The 14871-nt window shown below is 42.4% G+C and overlaps 1 protein-coding gene across 10 annotated transcripts in view; it reads right to left on the reverse strand.

The window, feature by feature from the left end:
* MAG (myelin associated glycoprotein) overlaps positions 1-14871 on the reverse strand; it is a 44472-nt gene that overhangs the window by 15279 nt on the left and 14322 nt on the right. For 7 of the 10 annotated variants that reach the window (XR_005554538.1, XM_039325602.1, XM_039325605.1 and 4 more), the window contains 4 exons: positions 5113-5174; positions 4278-4359; positions 2867-3235; positions 1351-1647 (listed from right to left, as the gene is read on the reverse strand). Coding sequence is in view for 9 of the 10 variants with exons in the window: in XM_039325602.1 (XP_039181536.1) it covers positions 1351-1647; positions 2867-3235; positions 4278-4359; positions 5113-5174 (810 nt within the window). In the remaining variant the exon portion in view is untranslated. The remainder of the gene's footprint in view (positions 1-1350; positions 1648-2866; positions 3236-4277; positions 4360-5112; positions 5175-14871) is intronic. The other 3 variants (XM_039325610.1, XM_039325607.1, XM_039325608.1) reach the window with 1 other exon arrangement.

Genomic DNA, 14871 nt, shown 5'->3' on the forward strand with positions numbered 1-14871 from the left:
ATGAAGTGGTATATAAGTTTAAGTGCTATTGCTATCTTGACTTTCTTGATCACAGTCCAGTTAGTACTTTTTTCCCCTTTGTTCCCTATGTGAACAAAAGCAGAATTTGAACGATTTTATTCCATTTAAATGATGAGATTGCAAGGCCTTGAAGAAGGTAAATAGTTGTCTAATTTAAAAAAAAGTACTTTTCCTTATGTTTGTGTGTAACGTTTCCCTGGTTACGTTAGTTTTTTTGTTTGTATGTGAACTAAAAGCAGATTCAGAATTTAAGAGGGAAAAATGACAGTGGGTGAGAAGCTGTTAGCACTCTAGGTCATTTTTCATTTAAACCATCTATTCCCAGTTACTCGTTTTCCCATGGAAGAGAAAGTGACATTGATTAGAGATGAAGGAAGTCTCATGAGAAATGAAATATGCACGTTTGAGGAATGTGACTTGCATTCATCTTTGACAATAGAAAAGATCATCTTTGACAATAAAAAAGGAAAAAGAATACATTAAAATTAAATCAGGAACAAAAAAAAAATGCTTTTCACATGGCACTGGCGCCAGGAATCCATTAATTACCACATAATTAAGTGCTAAATTAACTGCTAATCTCTCTCACCCATGCAGAATAGGAAGCAATTTTCTGGGACAGAAGCTTGAGCCATCTAATTAAAATTATGGACTTTTACATTAGAAAACAAGGCTTTCTTTCACCATAGTTATTTTGTGGAAGACAGAATTGTATCATGATGTTGGGCATTTCCCGATACTACAGATAGTCCTTGACTTATGACCACAGTTGAGCCCAAATTTCCGTTGCTAAGCAAGACTTGTTAAGTGAGTTGTGCCCCGTTTTATAGCCTTTCTTGCCATAGTTGTTAAGTTAATCGCTGTAATTATTAAGCTAGAAACATGGTTGTTAAATGAATCTAATTTCCCCACTGATTTTGTCAGAAAATCGCAAAAGGTGATCACATGACCCAAGACCCTGCAACCATCATAAATACATGCCAGTTGCCAAGCATCCGAATTTTGGTCATGTGACACTGGGGATGCTTTTAAGTGTGAAAAACAGTCGTAAGTCATTTTTTTCAGCGCTACTGCAACTTCGAACAATCACTAAACCAATTGTTGTAAGTCAAGGACTATCTGTATAATAATTTATTAAATGTTGAGCCATGGTTTTAATTCTGCTTTTAAATGGTTGCAGAAAAGAAACATCACATCAGAATGTATCATAGTATGGAGGTAATTAAAGAGCCTGAGTCCATCAAGTCTTGTGGCAGAAGTCCTCCAGTGTTCTCCAAGATTAAGATGGCAAACTGCCTTAAAAGTGCTACTTATCAACATCCAACTCACATTTGACATCCAGTGTCGAGAAGCCCTCAAACTCAAAAGTGGTGTTGGGGTAGCTGACTTTGCAGCCCACCTCATGGCCGTGGTTCTCACGCACTGGTAGGAACTTAAGGATGGAGATGAGTGACCAAATGCCACCTTCTTCCTCTATTTGTGCATAGACTGAATGTTCAGCTAAATTCTCATAGTTCATCCACGTGATGACAGGTTTCATGTCTGGACAATTGTCAGGCACCTCACAGCGCAGCTCTACTTCTGAACCCTCCACCACTTCTGGAGGATTCACAATTGTGGGCTTGTCTATGGAGTAGAAAGAGACAGAGAACATGTAGAAAATGGAATCACCCCACTCCTATCTTCTCCTCCAATTTAGAGGGTACTAGACAAACCAGTTGGATCATCCTTTTAAGAGAAAGTAATAGAGTTCGATATGACCAGAATGAGTGTTACATTTTAGGCTATTTTTTTTTTAACCCAAAGCTTGGATAATCCTGTGAGCATCTAGAAGAATATGTATCATAAATAGAAAAATAACTGTGGTGGCAAGCAAGCTGTCGTAATAAGTCAGTATTTACTTATGTAAACAAATAAACAGAATGACCAAGGGAAGGTTAAAAAAGCAGTGGGAGCGACTTTTGACTTACTGCCAGCTTCCCCATTGACTTTGCTTGTGGGAAGCTGACAGAGAGTGATGAAAATCACGATTACATAACTCTGCTGACACTGCAGTGGCTGCGACTTTATGAATAAAACTGATCATCATGGGAATTTCAATCCCACAGAAGTAATGGGTCACAGATTTTTTACACATTCTTTAAGTTAGTCAATTTTGAATAGCTTGATTAAAAAATAGTTGCAGTAAAATACAAAGTTTGGACTAACCTTAAGGTACGTGTAGACAAACGGATAAATACAATGAGAGTTTTAGCAGTATTTAGTAGTAGTAACTGCCATTAAATCAAATTCACACACTAGGAACTGATACTGTAGTGTTAGAGGAACTCTGGATATATAAAAGATTAGCTTCCTTGGAGAATACTAAAAATAATCCTTATGAGCTAAGATTGCGTCACTGTGAAGGATTTATCAAGTCCAGGTTCTGTTACTGTACCCCTTCTCTAAGGAGATACAGCTCATTGTATAACTCTAGCAAAATACCTCGGTAATTTTGATTTATTTTATCTATTCTTACCAGAATAGTTTCTTGAATGCAGATAAGCTAGGGAATTGTTTCTGTTTGAGATTGCAAACTCAAACAAAATGATGTATCATCATTTTATATTGTATGTATGTTGAGAGCTAGTGCACCGGAGACAAAATCCTTGTGTGTCCAATCACACTTGGCCAATAAACAGTTCCCTTCCCTTCCCTTCCATTCCATTCTCTCTATGGAAGGCTTCTACATCCCTTAAATGCTCCTGATTCTCATACTGTGTGAAAGGGCTCACCAGCTTAGACTCAACCCTATATAAGCAAGAGTTAGAACTGGTATTTCCCACTAGCATTGCCTGATACTCACTGATGACCTCAAGGTTGCAGTGCTCTGGATAGGTATATTGATTGTAGCCACCGAGGTCTCCCCGAAAGTAATACTTCCCTGTGAATTCAGGGTTGAGACGGGAGATCTGCAGGGTGCAGTTGCGGAAATTTAGCTCTCCCAGCAGTCTACTGCGTCCAGCGTAGCTCTCATGGACAATGTTGGTGCGGGATTTATAAACCACTGGGGGATAATTCTTGGGGTATGGACTGTTGAAGTACCAGATGCCATGGATGGTTGCTGGACGTAGCTCTTCTGGGTAGCTGAAGCGACAGGGGATAACAACACAGGTGCCTTCAAAGGCAGTGATGTGTTCGGGCATCCAGGCGCTCCACGGTCCTGCCAAGACCCCTTTGCAAAGGAGGCAGAAGAGAGTCACAATGAATGAGATAGAAAAACATATGGTTGCTGAATGACTGCCTGCTTCATGGCTGGTCTTTTCTCATTATCTGCTGTGACCACTCTCTCTCCGTGTTTGCTCCACTTGGCACCATTCACCCACTTGGCAGTTTATGCTTTACCCAAAAGCTGCCTTGTACCATATTGATTGAGATCACTGGCCCCTCTTACTGGGTATAGCGAATAGGGATCGTCTTGAGGTCCCTCTCAGGATCCTTCCTCATCTCTGTGTTACCTGCATCTCAGCTGCCTTTGAATTGGCAGGAAAAGCCATTGAGATCATTCATCTCTATGGCTGAGAGTGTCTCAGCAGTGAGACTGAATAGTGTTCCCAGATCTATAGATTTAATGGGAGACAGTTTCAGGGTAGAGACTGGAGAATTCTTGATTTCCTTCCCTGAGACTGGCATCATTATAAACTCCTGGGGGATAATTCTTGGGGTATAGACTTTTGAAGTACCAGATGCCATGAATGGTTGCTGGACGTAGCTCTTCTGGGTAGCTGAAGCTGCCGCAATTGTTGTCCATAATGAACAACACAGCAGGGTTGGGTGGAGACTCCAGTCACCCACATATTTTTTTGGGGGGGAAGAATACAGTATTTATGCAAAGTCACATACTCTCCTATGTTATGACCCAAACCTATATCCCCCTGCCTTGCTCTTTGTATTCCTGTTCCTTACACTACTGGGAAAAAAAGCACTAAAGTGAATATCATAGGTATTATACTCTATAACAGTGTTTTTCAGCCTTAGCAACTTTAAGATATATGGATTTCAGTTCTAGAATTCTGGGAATTGAAGTCTACACATCTTAAAGTTGTCAGGGTTGACAACTCCAGTAGTTATACCAGTGAGAAATTGGTCTACAAGCAACTTGAAACCCAATCTACAAAGAATTAGATGAGATAGGTCATACGTTTCTGATGGGTCATCGCGATGCAATTTGAGAGAATGTTACCAAGGCAGATTTCATTCTTTTTGTCCAAAAGTACCTTCAAATAGGACCCAGAAGGCCAGCAGCACCTTGCAGAAGAATGTCATGTTGTTTATTTTTGAAGAAATGTGTAGGTCAACCTAAAGGAAAGAGAGAGAAATAGGATGACATTCAAAGTAAGAGGATAATTGTTTGGCATAGTAAAACATTCCCTAGAGCAGTGTTGCCCAAACTTAGCAACTTTAAGATGTGTGTATGTCAACTCTGAAATTTCAGGGAGTTGGTCCACACATCTTAAGATTGTCAAGATTGAGAATTCTTGCCCTAGGAGACTGACTTTCCATTGTGATCTCGCTTCTAAAGAGAGAGATCCTACAAAAGAAATTTGCTATCTAGAACTCAGGCATCAGACCATCAGTAAGGAGAAATTGGGTTTTTGCCAGTACAGTAGAAGTTGTTTCCTGTTTGCATCCCATAACTATGTCAGTTATAGCTAATATGAAGATTGTATGCATTAGCTGTGCATTCATGCAAAAACAATATTCAGGCAATTGAAGGGTTTTAAGCAGTGTTTCTCAACCTTAGTTACTTTGTGTTGTGTTCAATTCCCTGAAAGTTCACACATTTTCAAAAGGCCAAGTTGAGCAATGCTGGGTTTAAGGTTACTGAATACAACCTGAATCTGAGGATGCTCAATAGTAAAATTGTTTCATCCATTCTGTTGATGTTTTTATACAATACTGGTGGGAAATTATACACAAAGCTCCTGATGCATACATGTTTAGTGTTGGAAATTGAGCAGAGCCTGTCATAATCGCACCAAAGCTGCATTCATATATCGCGTAAGCCATACTGTCTAATTTGATACAGCATATTGTGTAAAGCCAGCCTACCTGTAGCTTATACAGCAAACTATGGTTAAGGAAATGGTGTCTCTTAGTGTCATGTGTGAACCCTGTCATAGAGAAATGAAGGTGGTGTTATCCAAGGCATCTTGGTTGGATTTTTATCCTATACAGTAATATCTGTTTGTTTTTAATTTTTGCAAAGCCAACTTAGCAGAGGTGATCTCCCGAAGGTTGGAATGTTCTGTAATGTTTATATAACAATATTTTTCTTTTTTTAAAAAATCAAGATATTGTTTTACTTTGTTTGCTCTCTTGTGCCAGCAGAGGGAAGCAGTATTTCATATATTCTCCACTGCCTGATTGTGCTCTTAGGGCAACAGTGCAGAGAATGTGGCAGTATTGAAGTCTGATGTCCACCTCAGCCCAACTGTTAAAAGAGTCTTTGCGCATTAAGGAGAAGGATTTCCAGCATGAAAGCAGTGAGGTGGTAGAAAAAAGCAGAAATACTGGTACTAAGTCCTGTTTGGGATGGGGTGGAGAAGGAAAATTGGCCAGGCTCCTGGATTGCCAAAGCCAAATTCTGCTAACCCATCTGACATGTAGTCCTGGTGCAATAGAGTCTAAGAACTCATAATTCCAGGCTGTTGGTCATGATCTTGGGCTGTTGCTAGCCCTCCAAGGTAATCCAGACTAGAAGCACAATCAGGAGTACTGGCTATATCTTTACTGTAAGGTTACATTAACAAAATCTTGCAAGACTAAATATTTCTTCCCTTCCTTCCTTCTATTCTCTGGAAAACTGGGGAGGGTCCCTTCTGAAATGAATAACAGAATTGGAAGGGATCTTGGAGATTTTCTAGTCCAACCCCTTGCTCAAGCAGGAGACCCTATACCATTTCAGACAAGTGGTTGTCCAGTCTCATCTTAAAAGCCTTCAGTGTTAAGAGCACCCACAACTTCTGGAGGCAAGCAGTTCCACTGGTTAATTGTCCTCACTGTTAGAAAGCTTCTCCTTAATTCCAGGTTGCTTCTCTCCTTGATTATTTTCCATTCATTGTTTCTTATCCTGCCTTCTGACGCTTTGGAAAATAGATTGACTCCATCTTTTCTTTGTGACAGCCCCTGAGATATTGGTATCATGTCATCCCTAGTTCTTCTTTTCACTTTTCACATTCAAAGATGGGAGCTACATCTGTCATGCTTCCGTCTGAGCCTGAATCTGCGGAGGAAAATGAACTAGAATGGGGCCCTATGGAGGCCGAAGGAGAGGTGTCTGTGGCTTCAGAGCAGTGGTTCTCAACCTGTGGGTTGGGACCCCATTTGGGGTCGAACGACCATTTCACGGGGGTCGCCAAACCACGCTGTCCACCATTTTTTCCCTTTTCCCTAGCTGTCCTACTCCCTCTTATTGGTGGCCACACCCACTTGGGGGTCACCACAACATGGGGAACTGTATTATGGGGTCACGGCATTAGAAAGGTTGAGAACCACTGCTTCAGAGGAATGTGGGGAAGAGCAGGCCAAGGCAGGCCAGGGCCCTTCAGGATTGGAACAGGAAGAACAGGAGAGGCAGAGTTCAGGCGATGAGCAAAGGCCACCCCCACCTGATCCTAGAGCACGGAGAGTGGAGAGAAGGAGGGAACAATGCAGGCAGGCTCAATTACTCGGGAGGAGACCATCCCCACCCTTCTCCACAAGGAACACCTGGAGATTGAGATTTAAAGAGAGGCTGTGGGGAGGGGCAGTTGTTGGAAATGAACGCTGATTCTCGGAGTGTTGTGTATTATTGCTGGTCTCTTGTTCTGTGACTTCTGTTTGGAAACCTGGAAACTTGAACTATTGGATTGACTGACGTTACTTGAATGTTTAAAGACCTCGGACTGTATTTTGGATTCTCTCTTTTGAAAACTGCTCAGGCAAGCTAGGATTCAAACAGACTCCTTAAGTTTGTTTTCTTCCTTGTTATCGCTATGGCCTTGAGTACTTTTCTTATGCTAATCAGCCAGTTATTTGAACCTACTTTCAGCCAGAGTCAGCTGAAGGTGTGTGTGTGTGTGTGTGTGTGTGTGTGTGTGTGTGTGTGTGTTCTTTTGTTGGAGGCTTGCCAGCAAAAGTGGGAGCATTTGGGGAAAATTTGGAGCAATAAAAGAATTGTTTGAATTGCCAACTGACTGCATTGCCTCTGTGCTGTGCCCTGGGTCATCACAACATCTTTATGCCCAAAGCCCAACTCCTTTTATGGTACACATCATTAAAAACGGTGGAGTTCTGAGCACAGGGCTGTGGCCTCCAACTAGACTTGTTTGACACACCCCCCAGACACCCCTGAAAGTACAAAGTGAGCATTCCATTAAACCACGGAAGAGGAAGTTAGAAAAGCCCCTGAATTAACAAAAAGGACACACGAAGGAGCTGCATTTGGCAAATAATCCACTCTTTCTGACTGACTTTTAAACATATAATTTTATATAGTTAGAAAGAAGCACCAAGGAGGAAACAGTATCCCTGCCAATACAAATAGTTCTCAACTTACAACAGTTCATTTAGTGACCGTTCAAAGTTACAACAGCACTGAAAAATGTGACTTATGACCATTTTTCACCCTTATGACCATCACAGCATCCCCATGGTCATGTGATCAGAATTCAGACGCTTGGCGACTGACTCATATTTATGACGGTTGCAGCGTCCCAGAGTCACATAATCCCCTTTTGCGTCCTTCTGACAAGCAAAGTCAATGGGGAAGCCAGATTCACTTAGCAACCCGTGTTACTAACTTAACCACTGCAGTGATTGACTTAACAACTGTGGCAAGAAAAGTCGTAAAATGGAGCACAGCCTCACTTAACTAACGTTTCGCTTAGCAACGTACATTGGGGGCTCAATCGTGGTCGTAAGTCAAGGACAACCCATACTGGCAGGGTAAGCTACTGTAGAAGTAGACCTTGAGGTGTGGCAATTGGGACCAGAATTTTCATAAGCAAGGCAATTTTTAAGTGAGTCACCGCTGATTTTACTATGTATTTATTTTGACATGATTAAGTGAATCGCTGAAGTTGTTAAGTGAAACACACGGTCGTTAAGCAAGTCCAGCTTCCCCCATTGACTTTGCTTATCGGACGCAGGCTAGGAAGGTTGCAAATGGCAGTCACATGACCTTGGGATGCTGCAATCATTGTAAATGCTGGTTGTCAAGCACCCAAATTTTGATCATCATCATAATAATAATGTTGGAAAGGACCTTGGAGGTCATCTAGTCCAACCCCCTGCTCAGGCAGGAACCCTATACCATTTCGGACAAATGGCTGTCCAGTCTCATCTTAAAAACTTCCAATGTTGGAGCATTCACTGCTTCTGGAGGGAAGTTGTTCCACTGGTTAATTGTTCTCACTGTCGGGAAGTTTCTCCTTAGTTCTAGGTTGCTTCTCTCCTAGATTAGTTTCCATCTGTGGCTTGTTGTCCTGCCTTCAGGTGCTTTGGAGAATAGCTTGACTCCCTCTTCTTTGGGGCAGCCCCTGAGATATTGGAACACTGCTATCATGTCTTCCCTCATCGAGTGACAGTCATGTGACATGTCATGTGACAGTAGAGATGCCATGACCATTGTAAGTGTGGGGACTGGTGGTTAGCCACTTTTTTCAGGGCCCTTGTAACTTCAGATGGTTGCTAAGCGAATGGTTTAAGTTGAGGACTAGCTGTATATAAGCAGGCAGCAAATCACATACTCACTCGAACTGATGATGTCACCTAGTAGGGTACTGAGATGTCTGCAAGCAAACAGCCAAGCTCAGGGAGCACCAAGAACTCCACAATTTTATTTATGCATTCGATCAATATATTGGATATAATGTAGATTCTTTACCAGCCAAATGATCTCTGGTGCTGGGAAAGATGGAAGGAAAGAGAAGAGGATGCCCAGCGGCAGGTCAGCACTGTGTGCTTGATAAGAATCAACATCATTTTCATGGCACATAATCAATTAAAATTTTCAATGCCCTGCACGAAATCCTTAAAGAATCCAAAATTACGCCTACATAAAGAAATCCCATTGTGGAATTTAGTGTTTAGTGCTGAGGAAACTCATGCTTTCAAATTGTAACAACACTACATTGAAATAATATGTTATCCCCACAAGGGTATCTGTATTGCCAGATGGAATAAACAGTATCAGATGTGCAAAATCCCTCCAGCTGTGTGTCTCCAGAATTAACGACAAATGGAAATGTCTTTGTAGCTAAGGCAATTGATTATTCACCTCCAACTTCTGCTTCTTTGTCCTCAAATCTGCCAGAAGCTTTCTCTTCTGCACCATCACAATTATAGTTAAGCATCCTGCAGAGAGCATCGTGTTTTCATTTTTTTTATAAAAAGCATGTTTCTAGTGCTTATGGCTCCGAGGAAATAGATTTACAATTTAACATGAATGTCTCTTTAAATCTTAGGAAATGAAATGGCTGACCTGGTGTGATTCACAGATCCTTTGCCTGGCCGAGAAAATGGAATCATGGGCTCAGATTATAATTAATTAGTGATGTTCTTATAGGCGAAATAGATACATTTGCAGGCAAATAAATACGAGGCAAGAAGGTGAAGTGTCAACCAATACCTTTTGCAAGAGAGGAATGTCACAAATAGATCACTTGCTACATAGGTAGGTAAGACTATTGAGTGTAGCCAATCAATAAACTCTGAAATCACCAGGATTTCATTTATGAGCTATGTTCCTCAGTGATGTGCTGAGAAAAAAAGGGAAAGACAATCAGAAGGCTTATAAAAGAAAATAAGGTGGAACCTGGCGTGATCTAAATGCTGCTGGCACTCAATTTCTTGCTGAAAAAACATTGGGGGAAGGGATGGCAAGGAGAAATGGATTTTTCTGTGGATGTTCAGTAACAAATTCAGTTTAGTTCTGAACCAGTTGGACTAGGGACTCTTGAAAGTTGTTTATATATATATTTGATTTAGTTGGAAGGGCTTAAGTCTACAGGGTAAAGCTTGATCTCCTTGGCCTTATTCTGGGGGATGCTTATCTGCACTTCTGAGCAGAAACACAACTTTCAGGGGCAACCATGCCCTGCACTATTTTGTTACAGTCCCATTCGTTCAGTTTTATTGGCAGCTTGATTTGACCGCTCCCGCTTTTTCATCTGATAAGAAAGAGCAACTGCTTAGAGAAGAACAGCCACTTTGCCTCCAAAGCCCACTGACTCAATTTTTCCCCTCCAAAATGTCTCCAGGAGCTTCTGCAAAGCAGGTTAATTGTACTCAATAAGTAGACTTATGAAATATGTAGGGTGATGCCAGCTGGCCTAAAGGGAACTCAAATGGGAATAGATGCACTCAACAAGCAGGCTTGACATCAGGGTGTTTTTTATTCTTCCTGCCTTGATTTGGACTCCTTAAGGAAGATGGGCAGTGCACAGCCAAGACTGAGAAAGCCAAGTCTTACCAGTCATAGTAATAGCACTTAGACTTATATACCACTTCACAGGGCTTTGCGGCCCTCTCTAAGCAGTGTACAGATTCGGCACATTGTCCCCAACAATCTGGGTCCTCAGTGATGGAAGGCTGAGTCAACCTTGTGCCGGCGAGGATCAAACTCCTGGCAGTGAACTGAATTAGCCTGCAATACTGCATTCTAACCACTGCACCGCCCTGACTCATGACACAAGAGCACTTTTGATGCATCTTCCAGGGTGCAGCTGGGTCACTTTCAATTCTAGCTTAATGCTTTCTTATCCCGATGGGTAGAACTTTCCTTCAAAATGAGGGCAGACTGTTCTGGCTGCGTTTGGTCTCCTGTTCCCTCCCCCCCCCCCTGCCCTCCCAGGTTCTGGGTCTTTGCCTCCAAATCCTAGCCCAGCAGCAGCCCTGTGCCTCCCTTCTCTTGAGACCCTGCAAGTCCCATGTGATCTTCAGCCCCAGGGGACATATCCCCAAAGGGGGCCAGCAGCAAAAGGAGGAGATCTTTGGGAAGAGAAGACAGGCATTTATTGTAGTTGCCTGCCAGTGACACCCACTTGCCAGCGTCTGTCAGAGCCTCTGGCACAAGGGGTGCTTTGATCCTGATGGGGTGGGGCCCATAACAAAAGGCAAAGACCTGTGTGGGTCTTTCAATGCCCCTCTTGTCCCAGGCCTTTTCCCCCCTGCCAGCTGCCCCAATCTCTGCAAAATCCATTTGATTTCACCTCCACCCAGCTTCAGGTCAAGGTGACACTGCTTTCCAAGGATGCACAGCCTGGGACAGAAACCTGCAATTTCAGAAGAGTTCCTGACCTATCTCTTCCCTCGAAGACAAACTCTTGGTAGCTTACCTTTTATTGAGCCTCCCTCCTCTGTCCCAGCAGCTCCGATTCAGTGATACTTAATAAGCGATTCAGTGATACTTAATAAGCGGCACTGAGACTGCTGTAACATATAATCCAGGGGAGTGACAGGCTGATGCTCACCAAAGAGCTGGCTCTTCACACCAGGAATCTAATAAGTTAATGCCATTTTATAATGCCTTGATAAGACCACACTTGGAATACTGCATTGGTTGTCACAACGTAAAACAGATGTTGAGACTCTGGAAAGAGTGCAGAGAAGAGCAAGAAAGATGATTAGGGGACTAAAGGCTAAAACATATGAAGAATAGCTGCAGGAACTGGGTATGCCTAGTTTAATGAAGAGAAGGACTAGGGGGTGACATAATAGCAGTGTATCAATATCTAGAGGGCTACCACAAAGAAGAGGGAGTCAACCTATTCTCCAAAGCACCTGAAGGCAGGACAAGAAGCAATGGATGGAAACTAATCAAGGAGAGAAGCAACCTGGAACTAAGGAGAAATTTCCTGACAGTTAGAATAATTAATCTGTGAACTGACTTGCCTCCAGAAATTGTGAATTCTGCAAGAGACTGGACAATCATTTGTTTGAAATGGTATAGGGTTTCCTGCCTGAGCAGGGGGTCGGACTAGAAGACCTCCAACGTCCCTTCCAACTCTGTTATTCTGTTAAGGCAGGGGTGTCAAACTGCCAGCCCGCGGGCTGGTTTCATCATACTGAAGCCATGCCCACCCCATTGTCGTCAATGGCAAAACCGGCCTGATACTTTGTGCAACATCACGTGACGCCGCGAGTTTGACATGTCTGTGTTAAGGCAAAAGTGCCACCTTTGAAGACTGAGGCATGGGAGTAAAAAAAATAAACCACAAGATGTGAATGAAGCTATGATCCTTTTTTACATGCATTGTGTGGTGCACATAAAGAGGGGTTGGGGCTTTGATTGCATCATTATGGCCACCATCTTGACTTTTTCAACCTCTCTCCCTATACCAGCAGTAGGCCACCTTGGCTCTTTTATGACTCGTGGACTTCAACTCCCAGAATTCTTGAGCTAGCCATGCTGAGGGGAAAGGGAGAGGTTTCCAAGCTGAGCCATGCTGTCTCAGGAATTCTGGGAGTTGAAGTCCACGAGTCATAAAAGAGCCAAGGTTGCCTACCCCTGCCCTATACGATGCTGCCTTCTTATTTTGGGAAGGGCTCCCCTTGGAAGAGTCCTGGAATTGGATTTGAGAGTTGCCACTCTCATTTCTGACAGTGGTGTCAATTCAGGTAATTCAGGCAATGAGAGATTTTGTTCGCCTTCAACAAGGAGTCCCATAGCAGCTTAGCATGCTTCATCCCTCACCAAGGTGTGCAAATCTCATCCCTGTGGTTTGTTTAAAGTTCAGGGAATACTGAAATCCAGAAAATGAGGTGAGTGCCATAAACAGTGGTTAAACTGTGGGTAAATATGTTGCAGGCTCACAGCTGGAGAGAACAGCTTGTTTCCTGTTCCCTCTAGGTAAACATCTGAAACTCTACAGAGGTAGGAAATTGTTTTGGTTGCGGATATCCTCAAACAGAACTAACTCTGTCTGTGTTTGTGTGCAGTTGCTACTCATCCAGAATTAAACCTAAGCTTGTTTCCTGCATGTTGTAGACCAGAAAGCCATAATTCCATAAGCAGTGCACCATCTAGGATTTCTGGTGACTCCTGATGCAATGTGTGTGTGTATGTGTATGTGTGTGTGTGTGTGTGTGTGTGTGTATGTATATATATATATATGTGTGTGTGTGTGTGTGTTTTCTTATCAGTTTGGCTTGAGCATACAGTTAGTTTCTGCCCTGCTGTGCGCATCTCCCTACGCCTACCAGACCTGCCAATTTTCCTTAGCCCAGCACCATTCATTTCCTGGCCCTGTGCACATGCCAGGAAGGCTAAAGCTTGCTTGGCAAGGAGGTTGGACTGTGGGTGTCAGTTCTTTTAACTCCTGCTCTTTCAAAGCTCTGCAGATTTTGTTTCGGTTACCTACAGAGAGAGATCTTTATAACAATGGTGTCAACGAGACTGGCACAAAGCAGAGGAGCAATTAGGGCTATGCAAATTGAGGAAGGGGTATTGAATAAAGAATAAGATATTTGTTATTTGTCAAAGACCCCTGCTTTTATTATAGCAATTTTTATCAAGTCAGCTTTTGACCCCTGGCAACTGTCAGGACAAGCCCCAGGACAAGTTTTCTTGGCAATGGAAAGTTCTTCATTGCCTTCTTCCTAGAACTACCTTGAATTTCATATGCTTGCTAACATTTTAGATACCTTTACAACAGACATAACAATATCTTGCAAATCATGTGATAAAAATCACAATGCTAAGACATGTTTTAAAAACAAAAAGATGTGAGGGAAAAGCTTTAATCCAATGTTTCTCAAACTTGGCTACTTTAAGACATGTGGACTTCAACTCCCAGAATTCCCCAGCCAGCATGTGTTAATTGGGGAATTCTGGGAGTCGAAGTCCACACATCTTAAAGTTTGAGAAATACTGGTTTAGGAGAAGCTGCTGCCCCTGAATGTGTTTGAGTGTTATTCTCTCAATAGATCCTCACAGGACTGTTGTGGAATGGGTAAGATGAAGCAAGATCTCTAGAAGTACCTTCTTGAACTTCTAAGGGAAAAGGCACAATATGTGTGCAAGGAAACAAATACATTTATTTTTTTTGCCTTTATTATGCTAAACCAGATTGCTTTTAGCTGCAACTTGTTAATCAAAGGATGATTGGCACAATTCACACCATACAGTAAGGCATAAGCTGAGATTTATAAACCATAATAGTTGGATCTGGCAATATGCTAAGTCCAAACCAAACAAACATCTTCTGGCTTAGCAGAATGTACAAACCCAGTCCCCATGTCTCACCTGAAAGCATAAAGAGAGCAATGCCTGAATAAAAAATAAATGCCACAGGTTGGTTGTGGGAAGTGGCTTCCCCCATCTGACTCCCACATGAGTAACAGGCCCTTTAGCTTAAAGTAATTGATATGAATAGAGTCACTGTAAGTGGAATGGGTAACAGTAGATGGCAGCAAACAGTTAAGGGCTTTAGAATCTCTTTTGGCTGCCATCTACTGGTTATCCAGACATGACAATTCTATATATGGCTCACGTAATTCTGTTCTCCAACACTGTTCTGTGCTTCTCCATCTGCTGCCAAGGCAGCTGTCTCATTTTATTTAATTATAGAGCTGGCCCAGAGCTCTTGCTTGTCAATCTCACATAAAATTATTCTCTTAGAGTGTCCTCCATTCAGCATGATACCCATTTATCCAAACCCTTGTGAATTTCAATAGGCTGTCTTCTGAACAGACCAGCACACAGGATAGCATGATTAATGACAATGACTAAAAAGCAGTCCAGGAAATCTGAGTTCCCAGTTCCTGCATCACCCAGCTGGAATATTTCAGCTACTTTTAGTTCTGGATTTCAATTTTAAGACAGTC

This window comes from Crotalus tigris, unplaced genomic scaffold (assembly GCF_016545835.1).
Source record: "Crotalus tigris isolate CLP2741 ecotype Arizona unplaced genomic scaffold, ASM1654583v1 scf7180000024338.4412243, whole genome shotgun sequence".
NCBI classification, from domain to species: Eukaryota; Metazoa; Chordata; class Lepidosauria; order Squamata; family Viperidae; genus Crotalus; species Crotalus tigris.